Here is a 14,778-nt window from a genome sequence, read left to right on the forward strand (position 1 = left end):
CTCAAAATCTTATGGGGTTGATGCACCTTCTCTGGATACTTGTGCCATCCTTTTGTTGCTCTTGTGGCAATGGGAGTCTCCACATCAGTTCCTGCACTATTCTAGCATCAAATATTTGTGTCAACTGTTATCGAAGTCAGTTCGTGTCAGTGCACTGTGTAAATGACAGCAGCTGGGGAAGTGATGGAAAGCCTTACAGCCCTCCCTGGAGCCCTGCAGCAGGGGTGGGATGGGCAGGGGGAAGCACAAATTCTGCTGCTGCCAGAGCCTGATCTGTCGTTGAATCTGTGCCGACACCTCAAGTACCAGGAGGCCACTGGAGACCCAAGGTAGGCAGTCTGTTATCTGAATTTCTGAAGTCTCGGTTTCAGCCTTATCAAAGGAGCACTGTTCTGGTTTTCTTTGTCTCCACATCAGATCTGGTGTGTTGGTTGGCAGAGCAGTTCACTGGTGTCTGCAGTTCACTGGAGGTTAGTCGCTATCTTTTGGGCTAGTGCCGTGTTGAGGTTTTTCATGCCTGGGTGTTAGACCTCCTATAAATGTTACTTGTGTAATTTTTCTCTTGTCCTCTTTATGGGGGGGGGGAGAAAACCTTCCAACTTATTTTGTTGGGATGCAAGGATTCTCTACAAGCTTGCCATGCTTTGTGACCACAGAGCAGCCTTTTCTTCTGCGTTGCTCTGTTGAAAAACTATTAGCAAGCAAGTTCAATCTGAGCATCACTTGTTTTGCTGCCTCGTCAGTTTTCAGCCCCAGTGTATGTTCTGGTGCATTCTCAGGGGCCCAGTGTTCTTATCCACAAAGACCACATGATTTTGTTTGCGATTCAGGAGTCTAAATCTGGGGAAAAAAAAAAAATCCCAGAAATGGCAGATATTTTAGATGTGTGCAGTTGTATCTATAATCAGTCCTCCAAAGCAACAGCTAACTTCGGGAAGACAGCAGTAGGATATGACATGTTTGGGTTTTAGCTCCCAGCATCACTTACTTTGCTAAATACTCAAAGACAGATCGAATGACACAAGCAAGGGGCGTTACATAAATATTGGCAACCACAGGCATTCAGTAATCATCCGTAAAACTCTGGAGGATCATCAGAATTCAGAAGAACTGTTCTGAAAATGTTGTGCTTTGTGTTTGTAAGCTGGGTGCTCGTCTCCAGTTCAGAACCCCACGCTGTCTCCGCTTGTATCCTTGCAGCTCGGGGACTGCCAGTATTTCTGAGGGTCGCAGGTGCCCACACCGCTTGAACGAAGTTGTGTTTCTGCCCGGGCCTGAGCAAATCAAACCACAGAGGACAAATATTGTACCTGTCCTTTAGAGTAGCAGACATGTTCAAAGTAGGGCACAGCAACAGAGAAAGCAAGCTTGGGGGGGGGGCGGGGGGCGGATCTTGGAAAGAACCACCAGCAAAAACACCTAAAATAAATGAAATCTCCCTCCCTGACAAAACTGAGGGGTGTCCCCATACAGTGCTAAGTCTCGACATGAAGAAAACAGACCTGAATATTTAATTTTACTGTCTACCAGAGACAAACTGCATATGTAACGTTATTAGTGTCACTGAGAGATTGACTGCCTACCTTCCTGTTGCTTGTTCAAGGAGATTTCCATTTACCCTCATCTAACTCTAAGATAAAGAAGGGACCATCTGTTCTTTTTCCTTCACTCCCTCCTTTATTACAGTCCTTTGTTCTTGTGGTCTCAAATCCTAATTCGTCCTCCCTGATGTCCTCCGTACTTTGCCAGGTCTGTCAAACACCATGCACCCATCTTTTTCTGAGCCTGTTCTGCCTTCAGTTGTTTCTTGCTCTTCCGTATTCGTTGGCATGCCTATTTCCCTAGTTCTGGTATGCAGGCCGTGTTTTACTGTTCGTTGCTCTTCTGTGCCAGTACTCCAGAAGATCTGCAGCTGGCACAGGGAGTAAGGAGTGTTGCACAACAGAGGTGTGAAGGGTGGCTGGTGCCGGACTGCACTGTTGTACCTCTTGCATGTTAGTGGTTTTCCTTTGTGAGAAATGTTTAAGGAACCTCCGACACAAAAAGTAAGGTCAGCCTTCCATGTCTGTTATCGATTTTTCTGAATAATTCTGGCTCTGCTGCATTTCCGCCTCAGAAAAGACAGTCTTCAAGGATGAAGTGTCTGGATGATGTGTCCTTACTACTTAGAAGTAAGACCCTTCCGTGAACAGCTGTTTTTTGCTGGTGACTGTGGACACAAGGGTAAATTTTGCCCAAATCCATTTTACACTAACAGGAATTTTACAGGGACTTGTTCATTAGTGCTCCTCCTCCAGTCCTCTTCCTTCATGCCCATTTAAAAAAAAAAAAAAAAAAAGAAAAAAAAAAAGGAAAAACTACATTAACATTACCACTGGATAAACTTGTATTGGTGAAGGCAACTGTTGGATCTGAATGCAAACAAGGCTGATGGCATTTTTATGTATTCCATTATTGTGAGCAGGCCTAGGAACAACATAGTTAAAATATCATCTGCACAGATGAGAGCAGTGGAGAGGTTTAGGGAAGAAATCTGGTGTGGATGATGGCTTTGTGTACAGTTCTGGCATGATTTGTCCATTTCTTCAGTTCCCGGGGAAAAAACTGTAGCAGCCGATAGCAAAAACTGTATAAATATATCTCTGTGATGATATTGTAAGCAGTGTCTGTCTTTCCCTCCTCGAACATCTTCTCTAAGCCTGTCTTGCATGCTTGATCTCTCTTACATATGTGTGCATGTATATAAATGTATAACCTACTATATAGAGAGAGATTGCATACCAAATGATGATTCCTTCTATATTTCAGCCCTTTAAAACATACAATGTGCTGTAGGCTTTTGAGATCCAGTGAATCACCAGGTCACATTTACGGTATAGCTGCAGTTTTGCGTAAATAGTCACCATGTAATACTGTCAGGACTGTCTCTGAACAAATTTTTAACAGACATCTTGGTATACTTGAACCTTTGTTAAGGAATGCCACTATATGAGCAGGAAAAATACTAGGCATCAGTGTTTCAGTTGCTTCATGTATGATTTTGGGACTGGAAAAAAGACTCCAGGTGTTAGAGAAACAAATACTCATCTGGCATACTTGCAGTCTGATTCATCCTTCTAGATGTGTTTGTGTAAATTCAGCATCTGCTTTCAAGAAATCATTTTTGTGCTGATCTTATTTGAAAATGTTTCTGGTCTTGCTATATCTCGTTGCACATATTTTCTCTCAACAGAGTTTGCACTTAGGATAGCGAATGCTCCGATGGCCTTGGACTTAGCATTTGGCACACTGTGTGAGCTGCTTCAGCTGTGGGGGGAAGCCCATGCCGGCATGCCGATCTTGCTGGAGTGGCTGCTGGGAGACAGTGATCTACGACAAGGCTCGGAGACTTCAGCTCTGGTAATTCTAACATCTAGCTGCTCCCTCACATTGGGATGGCTGTGTTTCTTGCGGTAGGAATAGAATGAAATGGCTAATCTGATGAAGCCATTCCCTGACGGTCATTACTCCAGTATTAATTGTATTTACAATTATAAAAAAAAAAAAAAAATCACGTGGACAGATTTAGAATAAATAAATAGAGTTGATGTTAGTGGCCTGGCAATATCAGTATAAAATTAAAAAGACCAACAAACAGAGATTGAAATAAATCAAGAGTTCTTAACAAATCATTGTTGACTGCAGCTGTAACTAATTGCATTCAGTGGCATTGCAGATGATCGCCCGCCTTGAATCTAAAGTGCTGTTGCGGGTGCCAGGCACATCTGGCATTCAAGAACCGTGTTCCCCCAGCTGCTTGTCCAGAGATTGCAGCTACGTATTTGGTAGCCTCATGCCATCTTCATAGGACTGGTTCTGTACAGCACTTAGACAGCCTCACTTACCTAAGCCATCGCCTTCAGAAGGATTATTTACGCAAAGAAAAGCTTTGCCATGTTGGTTCTGTAGAGCCTAACGCCGTATATAGCACTGCGCTACCTTCGCCTTGACAAGGCTGTAAGAATGAAAATCAGGCTAGACGGTAATGGGGAAGTAGCGGGAACAGCTATGTCTTTGGGATGTTTGACAATTAATATGCACCATAAAATGTATTACGAAACTTCTCTTAAGCCTGTGGTTTAGGTACGCCTTTCTGATATTTCACTGGCTGATACCATTTTCCTTTTCCATTTAATCCACTCAAAAAGCTCCGTGAGATAGCAAATTACCATGCTGGTTACAGGAGTCTCTGTGAAATACAAGACAGTTACAGTGGAAGGCAAGCACATGTTAAGGATTAGGACTACTACTTACTTCCACTATTCCCCAAGAGTTATACCTCAACTGCCTCATTTTTGAAGGCAGAATTTCTTTGGCAAAGGAAGAAACTTCATGTTGCATTGAAAACCTGTGAAAAATGATGCATATGAATTTTTCCTTTTTTTTTTTTTTTTAGTAGAAATAACCTGTTCTGTAACAGGCTCTACACTCTACTTCTCTTTGTATCTTTCTTATACTTTAAAATGTTTTCATTGTTATCCAGCCCACAAGTCGTTTCCTAATTGCTGTTGGTTTTCTTTTCGTTAAGGAAGAAGATGATAACCTGTTTGATAAAGGGGAAGTGAATTTTTGGGAAGAGAAGTTAACTAATGTCAGACAACTTAGTAAGCACCTTTTATGGCTTGTACAAGTGACTCATCTAACCTTACCAGATCAAGGAGAACTTAATCGACTGTCCAGAAGGGCACAGGACCAAGCCCAGCTTGTTGCACACCTTCTTAGAGCGCTTCCTCCGACTCCAGAATTTTCAAAAACTTCAGAATTCACAAAATTGGCTATTCAGAATGAAAGAATATCAGTCTGCCTTAAAATAATAAATTTGCTCAAGTCTGATGAGATTTGCAAAAACGAAAGTCCAAAAAAATAAACTAAAACAAGACAAAACACTAAAAGTTAATTCTCAGGGAACTACAGACATTATAGTGGATTGGCAGGGGACTGAATTCTATGGATATTCAAGGAATTAAGGTATTGCTATGACAACCCCAGTAAACCTGTAACAAACTATTCACTATTCATGCTAAAAACGCATTTTCCATATATGAGTCTGTTGATTTATTTTTTTTGGTCAGGTGTGCTGTGGGAGACCATTCCTTTTAAATGCATTTGCTAATTTCATTCAGCTGAGTATGGTTTATTGTAGCTACTGTAGGAAGTAAAGCAGCTAAACCTAATATTTTCCATTCATCCAGGTGCAGGCCACCTGTCGTTGTGTTACATTTTATCCCAGATTTTTACCTCCTGTATTTTAATACCAGGAAAAAAAACTTCTTTTTGGGGGGCTCCTTTCGACAGGTAAAATGTTAATTATTAAATTGATGAGGGAAATTTTTATTTTAAGTTAAACCTTGGATCCTTTCTTTATCCGTGACAAATTCTAGACTACAGTTTAAATTTTACTGCATTCTTCTCTTGAGGAAGGCAAGGATCCTTACTTTGCTAGTAACCTTGTTTTGTAGATGGAAACAGCATTAGTTACGCTTCGCATGCCTGTGTTTCCTGTAAATCAAATAACTACTTTTGTAAAATTGCTCTCAAATGAAGTTGGCAGTGTTGAAAACAAAGCAGCTGTTCCACTTAGAACAAAATAGTTTTGTCTTTATTTCAAAACACCTTGCTCTCCAAGCAGTCTTGAAAAAGAAGGTCCTGCTTGGTAAAACGAGGCTACCAGAAATGTGCAGGAAGCATCCTCGTGCTGCAGCGCTCTCCCTCCCGAGGTTTTGCAGCGAGCCCTCGGGTAAGAGCTGCATGGAATGTGTCCAGTGCTCAACCATTTCATTGTCTGAGGTACAAAAACGTTTGTCGCGCTTCGTGGATTTATTTTTCTGGGAATTTGGATTTGGCTGTGATGTGAAAATGAGACATCAAAAATAAATACTTATTTTAAAAAGGATTTATGTTCTTTCAGTCAAGGGCTGTGATTTTACATTTGGTCTGGTTGTAGCTGGGCATAGCCAAAACAAAGCTGTAAGTCGATGTATATAGTTACTCCAGTCTCCTTGGAAGTTACGGAGTTATGTGCAACACGCGACTGCTCACTTTCAGCCTCGCGGCTCGTAGCTGTACGTTAGCACAGCCTAGCTGCGCGTCTGGGTGACGATGCGGCGAGCACGCAGCGCTCGGGAGGGCTGCAGGCTCTGCCGTGCTGCCGGTCTCCGGGAGGTGGCAATGCAACACAATGCAACGCAACGCAGCTCTGCAGCGAGCGGCGCTCGCTGGGCTGCAGCCGGAGACCCTGTGTCAGCTCCTGGCCGGGCTCTTCACGAAGAGCGACCGTCCTGGTCTGCCCATGGCATCCCAGTCGCGTCGCCGACTCCTTGTGACGGCGTAAGTTTGGGGAGGAATCTGCTGTAAACCAAGATAAGCTATCGAATTAAGCCTAACAAATGTGTGCAAACTACACCAGGCTAACTCACTCTAGGCAAAAACTCACGTCTGAACAGAAGTGGAAGTACTCGCTGTAGGTTTCCAGGATTCGAGATTACTTATGTAAGTAATTCACAATGCAATGTGAGACTGCATGCAGCAAAAGGAGAATGTTAGAATCCGAGATGGAAACTTGCTTCATAGGATGTGTGTTATCTAATGCAATAAAGCCACGCTGTGAGCTAGCCTGGAAATTAATTTGTTGGCATCTGTTTGCAGCTCCTGGGCAAAGAGTAGCCCAGGTTATGTCTGGAAGCCGCTTTTAAGAGTAGTCAGGGGCCGCACAACTGTTTGACAGCTGCCTGTTAGCGCAGCTCCCAGCTTTTGGGACTGGTGTAGCAGCAAATCTGGCAGAACAGGGAACTGTGAGTACTAAAATGACAGCTCGGTTCTGTGGCCTCGGTTATTTCAGCAGTGAGCATAAGGCTACCTCGTAGCCCTGCTTTTTTTGTGCTTTATTGGAAAGAAGTTGAAGCGTGTGTGCACGTTTATATTGAGCGACGGGCAAATCCAGACGCAGAGCAGTGTAGCAGTAAGTCCACGGCGACCATAAAACCCGAGTAACTCTGCGGAGCCGTGAGGGCTGGGTTAGTGGGTGAAGGAGCCGGCCCCACGGCCCAGTGCTGCTCGCCGTGCTCTGAGCGCGGCCGCAAGCAGGGCTCCTCCTCGGCTCGCAGCGAGCAAACACGGAGCTGGGCGCTAGCACAGCGCAACGGGGCCCGGCGTTGGTTTGTAACTACTGCACCAGGAACTTTGCACAGCGGCGGGGCGGCGGTTGCGGGGCGGCAGAGGGCGGCACAGCGCCGGGCACGGCGAGGAGGCGGGGTGGGGGGGAGAAGCAGCGTGCTGCGGGCAGCCGGGAACGAGCCCGCCCGGCCCCGGGGCGGCCCCGGGCTTTTGTCTCGGGCCCATTACGTGGCACAAGCGGCGGCTGAGGAGGAGGAGGGGGAGGTGGGGGGAGGTGGAGGGAGGAGGAGGAGGAGGCGGCGGTTCCGCGCCGACCCGAAATGGCGGCCAGCGCCGGCCCCGCCGCGGGGCGGGGCGAGGCGGGCGGCGGGCGGGGCGCTGGGCCCCGGCACCTCCCCCCCGTGCCTTGGCGGCGGCGTTTATATGGGGGCGGCGCGGGGCCCCGCCGAGCTCCCGCCGGTCGCCCGCTGCCCTGCAGCCGCCGCCGCCGCCCCGGCCCGGCTCCCGCCGCCCCGCCGGGAAGGAGACGGGAGCGTTTCGGATCCGTGAGCGGCCGGCACCCCCCTACCCTACCCCGCCCCGCCGCCGCCACCTCCCGCCCAGTCGTGGCTTTTGCAAACCCTCCAAGGGGAGCGGGATCTTTCGGTCCTTCCTGCGTTTCCGACCATTATAGGATCTAGCGATGTCTACGACGCTGTTATCGGCCTTCTACGACATCGACTTCTTGTGCAAGGTAAGGGCCGGGCCGGGGCGCGGGGGGAGCCCCGCAGGGGGCTGCGGGGCGGCTTCCCGGGGGTCGCGGGGCTCCTCCGTGCCCCCGTCCCCGTCCCTGCCCCGTCCGCGGCTCCGGGGCCGTGCCCGGGGCGGCGCGGGCTGGCGGTCGCCCTGCAACCCGCCTCTCTCTGCTCTCTCCTCCTCCTCTTCTCCCGCTCCCCGTCCCCCCCTTCTCCCGCCCCGCTCGCAGACGGAGAAGTCCCTGACCAACCTGAGCAGCATGCTGGACAAGAAGGCCGTGGGGACCCCGGTCACCCCCCCCAGCTCCAGCTTCGCGCCGGGCTTCCTGCGGCGGCACTCGACCAGCAACCTGCCGGCCCTGGCCGGCGGCTCCAAGTTCCCCAGCCCCACCGGCTCCAGCTCTTCCTCCTCCTCCTCCTCCTCCTCTTCCTCCTCCTCGTTCGGCAGCCTGAAGGAGACGGGCTCCGGCGGCGGAGGCGGCGGCAGCAGCAGCCCCACGGCCCTGCTCAACAAGGAGAACAAGTTCCGGGACCGCTCCTTCAGCGAGAACGGCGAGCGCAGCCAGCACCTCATGCAGCAGCTCCAGCAGCAGCAGCAGCAGCAGAAGGGGGGCGGCTCCGGCGGCGGCGGGGGGGGCCCCCATCAACTCGACGCGCTACAAGACGGAGCTGTGCCGCCCCTTCGAGGAGAGCGGCGCCTGCAAGTACGGCGAGAAGTGCCAGTTCGCGCACGGCTTCCACGAGCTGCGCAGCCTCACCCGCCACCCCAAGTACAAGACCGAGCTGTGCCGCACCTTCCACACCATCGGCTTCTGCCCCTACGGCCCCCGCTGCCACTTCATCCACAACGCCGACGAGCGCCGCCCGGCGCCCGGCGGGGGCACGGCCGCCGCGCCGCCCGCCTCGGCCGCCCCCCCGCACCACCACCACCACCACCACCAGCACGCCCCGCACCCCGCCGGCAGCACCGGCGACCTCCGCGCCTTCGCCCCCCGTGACCATCCCCTGGGAGGAGGAGGAGGAGGCGGCGGCGGCGGCGGCGGCTTCGGGCACCCCCGCGGCGGCGGGGGCAGCGAGCGGCCCAAGCTGCACCACAGCCTGAGCTTCTCCGGCTTCTCCGCCCACCACCACCACCACCACCACCCGCACGCCGCCGCCCCGCCGCCCCCGCCGCCCCCCGGCGGCCGCCTGGACGCCGCGCTGCTGGAGAGCCCCGGCGGGTCGCGCACGCCGCCGCCCGCCTCGGCCTCGTCGTACTGCGAGGAGCTGCTCTCGCCGCCCTGCGCCAACAACGCCTTCGCCTTCTCGGGCCAGGAGCTGGGCAGCCTCATCGCGCCCCTCGCCCTGCACACCCCCAGCTTCGCCGCCGCAGCCGCCGCCGCAGCCGCCGCCGCCGCCTATTACCGCTGCCAGCAGCAGCAGCAGCAGCCCCCGCCGCCGCCGCCCCCCGGGGGGGGCTGTCCGCCGCCCCCCGCCTCGCCGCCCTTCAGCTTCCAGCCCCTGCGCCGTCTCTCCGAGTCGCCCGTCTTCGACGCGCCGCCCAGCCCGCCGGACTCGCTGTCGGACCGCGAGAGCTACCTGAGCGGCTCCCTCAGCTCCGGCTCCCTCAGCGGCTCCGAGTCGCCCAGCCTGGACTCGGGCCGCCGCCTGCCCATCTTCAGCCGCCTCTCCATCTCCGACGACTAGGCCGGCGGCTGCTGCTGCTGCTGCTGCTGCTCCCGCTGCGCCCCCCGCCGCCGCCCCCGGGCCGGCCCCGCGCCCCCCCCGCAGCCGCGAGCGCAAGTAAGTCGCAGGGCGGAGAGAGAGAGCCCTGCTCTTTTTTTTTTTTTTTTTTATACGTATTATCTATCTATATATCCACCGAGAGCTGAACAAAAAAGCGTTTTGCGAAAGGGCGAGTGACGTGAACTGAACAAACCTATTTTTATAGAGAGACCTTGGAAGAAGGGGATTTTTGTTTTGGGGTTTTTTTTTTCGTTGTTGTTGTTCTTTGGAGACAAGTTATGATACGCACCAGCAGCAGCCATTCCATCTGTGTTCAGAGAAAAAAAAAAAGAAAGAAAACAAAACACGAGCGTTAGCAAAGACACCACCAGAAAGCAACAAACAATCCGGGGAGCACGGGTTCTGCCTTTTCAGCTCCTCCACATCTGCAGGCACACGCAGAAAAGCCACCGAGCAGTTCTTGTCTTTCAATCCAGTTCAGATAAAAACACAGAACATAACTAAAACCTATAAGCTTTTTTTAAGAAAAGAGAAATCCAACATCCTGCCAAGAATATGCCTTGATAACAACCTTCTTTTTTTATATATCTATATATTATTATTATAACAAATGCTAAAACCTTCATTCCAAAGTTTAATATTGGTTCCATTGCCACCACTTAGTGGATGTTTGGCTTAGAACAATTTTTTTTGTTGTTGCTTTATTTGGAAGCACTCAACTGAGTTTAGTTTGTAATTGTTGGAGAATAACTGCTGATTTTTTTTAATTTTTTTTAGCTGTTTGAGTTGATTGCATGAATGAGTCACTGCACACAACTCAATATGAAACTATTTAACTTATTTATTATCTTGTGAAAAGTATACATTGGTAATTTGTTCATACTGTATTTATCGGGTATGATGAAAAGCAATAGATATATATTCTTTTATTATGTTTAAATTATGATTGCCATTATTAATCGGCGAAATGTGGAGTGTGTTCTTTTCACAGTAATATATGCCTTTTTGTAACTTCACTTGGTTATTTTATTGTAAATGAGTAAAATTCTTAATTTAAGAGATTGTATGTAATATTTATTTCATTAATTTCTTTCCTTGTTTACGTAAATCTGAAAGATTGCATGGTTTCTTTATAGAAATCGGTCTCGATGCTGTGGAAGTAGTTTGAGCAATTTCTATGGGTTTTTTAGAATGTAAATGGTTGTAGCCCGTCCGAGTTGAAAAACAAACAAGTAGAAGAAGGGGGGGGGGGGGGGAACAAACCAACAAAAAAAAAAGACTTGACTTTGCAATCAGACTTCAAAGTGGCAAATCTAATTTCAGAGTTGTTTAAAGTAACCAAAAAGTATTTCTTGTTGCCTAACTCCACCAATCACACTGTGATATAGTCTCAAAGTATGTAGCAATAATTGGGGGTCCCAGTATTATGTCTCACAGTGCCTTCTTGAGGGTCCATGCTTGCCTTAAATATTTCTCAACCAAATAAGTATTTTTCTTAATGCTTGAGATGATAATTTGAATGTAGGGATGGGTTTTAACTACAGCAAAATTTCACCACTCTTTATTTTATAAGAATGGAGGCCATCTTTGGATCTGAAACTTTATACAGTACACGAGCATATCTTGTTTAATTGAATTCCAAAACTTGTAATTTTTTTTTTCTTATGTAGAAAGGCGGGAGTTTTCCGAAACTTTCCTGGACGGTGGATGAATGAGCAGTAGCTTAGTTTTGTTTGTACATAGGTACAGATTGAGCACTATGTACTCTTTTGGACTACTTTAACAGAAGTATGTTTTGAATGTAACTAAAGGATAAGTCAACTTGAGTTGTAATATATTTTTCGGGAGTCAGTTCACTACAAATTGTGTGAGACTGTAAACTTTGTACTGTAAATGTTTTGTAGTTCTCCCAATAAAGTTTTTTTGAAAAAAAAAAAAAAAAAGGAACAAAAAACCAGCACAACCCCAACTGTTGGAGCCCTGCCTAGGCCGCGCTTCCCACTCGCCCCCCTCACGCCCGGGCCTGGCTGCAGATTAACCAGGCCCCGCTGCAGCCCCGGCCCGCTCCTGCAGCCCGCTCTGGTCGGCGGCCAAAGCTAATAAATGCTTCCAGAAGGTTCGGCCCTGCGGGTGCTGCCAGTGTGCTCTGTCCTGCTTCCCCCCCCCCCCCCTTTTTTTTTTTCCTCTGTATGGTGTTTTTTTTTTTCCTTCCTTTCTTTTTAGGAAGAGGGCTAGAGGATTGGGCCCCTGCTGCCTCTGCCTTAGCAGCTGAAATGGAAAAATCTAGTAATGGCATTTATCGCCAGCACGGCTAGTAACGTGCCATTAGCCTTCCCTGCTTGTTTGGGATAAGGAGGAAATGGCAGTTTGGGCAATAAAAAGGCGTAATTAAGGCTTACCCTTTGTCCCAAAAGCTGCGTTCCTCAGCGGGAGGAGCGAGGGCTCCTGCCTGGGTGCTCCCGGGGCTTGGGGCATATCGGCGTTAATCGGGCCCGCGTTAAATGTGGTAATGGGTTTTCAGGGCTTGGGTTTTTCAACAAACTACCTTTCTAGGGGTGTATTTATATAACAAAATGACTCAGCGGCCTGGGGACTGCGTGTTTGTTAACGCTGGAGGGATTTTCTTCACTCCCAACTTCATGCTTTGGTTCCTTATTCCAATTGATCCCTTAAACTTTAAGTCACGGTTTCTACAGGCTTATTTTTGTTCTTTTGTCAGACTAATAATAAATGTTAACATCGTGGCATCTCTGCGCTGTCTGGACTGCCACGGTACTTTCTATAAATAAGAGGCAGAATGTAATACGGGTGCCATATGTTTGTGTAACAAACCTTGGACTGACTCTGGGTTTAAAATTAAAACAAACGTAAGCAATGTATGACAACACAGGCCAGCGGCAGCGGTCCGCCTTTTTTTCGTGGGTCGGCCTGACACTGTGCTTGGAATCGCTCCCGTGGGTTCCCAAAACGACTCCTGGAGGAGCTGCTTCACGCGCTGCCTGCGGGGCACCTGGCGCGGCCGGGTCCCTCCTTCGTCCCATGGCAGCCCCCGTGCCCGCCAGCAGGAGCCGGGCGCCCTTGGCTCCAGCTCTTGGCTCAACAGGCGGCTGAGCCGATGTTTTAACTCACCTTTGGGATTTGGAAACTGCCCAAAGTGGGACAGGACAGCCTGGGTGACCAGTCCCTGAAGTCGCAGCGTGTGGGAAAGCGGGTCCCGAGCCGCCTGGTAGCCTGCCCCAGGGCTCGGAGGCCAGTCCTCTTGCACCCTGCTTCGTTTATGTCTCTGCAAAAGCGTATTTCAAAACAATCCGTTACAATGTTATGTGCCACTGGTCAGAAAACCAGAAGTCCTTGGACTGGGAAGATAAGTGTCTCTTCCTTGTGCTGCACAATCAAGTGTTAACCTTTAAACTGGTGACTTACAGTGTTGATTTAAGCAGAAGCTCTGTTGCTTTTATTTCAAAAGTCAGTGAAGCATGTAAAGCTGACCAGACCATTCAGAAATTCCTGATACCTTGCAATAAATCAATACGCTTTGCATAAAAACAAACTCTTTCTGCAAGAGCCATGGGCTGGGAAGGAGCTCCATGGTCTCTGCTATTGCGCATCAGTAGCTGGGGCACTTAAAGTCCTGTTGGCTAGGGCTGAGTCTTGAATGCTTGCTTCAGCTGATAATCTGAAAGAAATTGCAGCAAAGACTTGCGCATTCATAGAAATAGGTGTAATGGCACAGATCTTGAAAAAGGACCTGCTTCAAGATGGCTCGGTATGATCATTACGGGGTTTTCAAATATGTCAACTCAGCAGTTTTGATTTTAATCCCGTGTCCTCTCAATTTCCAGGGGGGCTGTTTGTTTGTTTCATTTTGTTCTCTTCAGGTAGAGCCGGAGTGCTGTAACCCCAGTGCTTTTACTTTCTCTTGGCTTTGGGTCTTGCTGCCTGACACAAGTTCATAGAAAAATTAAACCTGATTCAGCACACATCTGAATGTATTGCACAACACGGAAAATGTTCCCAGCAGTGTGCCACACAGCACAGGAATGCTGCTTTTCACTTAGCATGTCGTGGCTCTAGCTTAAGCTTTTTATTTTTTTCTTTTCTTTTTTTTTTTTTTTTTTTGGTAATGATTAATTCCCAGTTCAAGAGTAGGAGCTCAAATTTACAGCTTGCTCCGTGTAACCTGTGGAAGACATCACGGCAGCACAGGAGGAGTCAGTAGGCTGTCAGCTCTTCAGTATATTTCGAATATGAAATGCCACAAGCTCGTGCTTTGGTGGTTAGAGATAGGTAGGGTATGAACCCCTTTCCAAAACATCATTTAAGTGACCTATGCAACGCTTCCATTACTTTGAAAAAGAAGTTACTGTTGTCCCCCTGACATTTTCTGCTGTCATGCCCTACCCCATCCCATCCCATCCCATCCCATCCCATCCCATCCCATCCCATCCCATCCCATCCCATCCCATCCCACCCCACCTGTTAGGTCAACACATTTTGGAATGTGCAGCTTACTTTTAAAGAAGAAATTGTGTGCATCTGACAATCCCGTTTTCAAAGAAGGCCTGAAATTTCATTTTTGTTTGTGATCAAGATGTACTTGGTTTTATTCTGTTGTTTTGCTAGAACGGTATTAAAGCTAAGGGACTTGTACTATGTATTTGTAATTGTGTGGTCTGTCTTGTTCTGCTGCCCTTGAGAGTGAACTTTGCTTGACAGAGCTTCTGGCGGTGGTGCTCTGTCACAGGTAAGGTGGGACATTTCAGGTTTTGCCTGCTGAGCTCCCAGAGCATGGCAACACATCAGCTCTGGAAGCTGAACCTCCACTTTCTGACGCTTCAGCCTAAGCTCACATTCCTCAGTGCTTTAAGGCATCTGCAAAAAAGGCACCGCTTCCCTTCTGCTGACCCTGCAGCCGTTTGCTGGTGGTCCAGCAAGGGCAGACATGGCAGCTGGAGGCAGGACCGTCCCACGTGGCCACAGCTAGACCCCTAAGTGCTCATCTGCTAAAGAAGCAAGCAGAAGGTTGGGATGAAAATGGTAGACTCGAGGTGATCATAGAATAATAGAATATCCCAAGTTGGAAGGGACCCATAAGGATCATCGAGTCCAACTCCTGGCACCACACAGGTCTACCCAAAAATTCAGACCATGTGACTAAGTGCACAGT

General features: G+C 48.9%; 2 protein-coding genes across 3 annotated transcripts in view; both read left to right on the top strand.

Annotated features, from left to right (window-relative positions):
• The window catches only part of THADA (THADA armadillo repeat containing), a 169,210-nt gene extending 163,278 nt beyond the window's left edge, over nt 1–5,932 (top strand). For both annotated transcript variants that reach the window (XM_040553566.1, XM_040553567.1), the window contains exons 37-38: nt 3,233–3,399; nt 4,568–5,932. In XM_040553566.1, coding sequence (XP_040409500.1) covers nt 3,233–3,399; nt 4,568–4,906 — 506 coding nt within the window. In that variant the 3' untranslated portion in view covers nt 4,907–5,932. The remainder of the gene's footprint in view (nt 1–3,232; nt 3,400–4,567) is intronic.
• A 1,656-nt stretch (nt 5,933–7,588) lies between these two features.
• ZFP36L2 (ZFP36 ring finger protein like 2) lies at nt 7,589–10,666 on the top strand. The gene is given in 3 exon segments (XM_040553577.1): nt 7,589–7,885; nt 8,117–8,512; nt 8,514–10,666. Coding segments are annotated over 3 exon segments (1,506 nt in total). The 5' UTR covers nt 7,589–7,834; the 3' UTR covers nt 9,573–10,666.
• The last annotated feature ends 4,112 nt before the right edge of the window (nt 10,667–14,778 follow it).

Source organism: Cygnus olor, chromosome 3, assembly GCF_009769625.2.
Source record: "Cygnus olor isolate bCygOlo1 chromosome 3, bCygOlo1.pri.v2, whole genome shotgun sequence".
NCBI lineage: Eukaryota > Metazoa > Chordata > Aves > Anseriformes > Anatidae > Cygnus > Cygnus olor.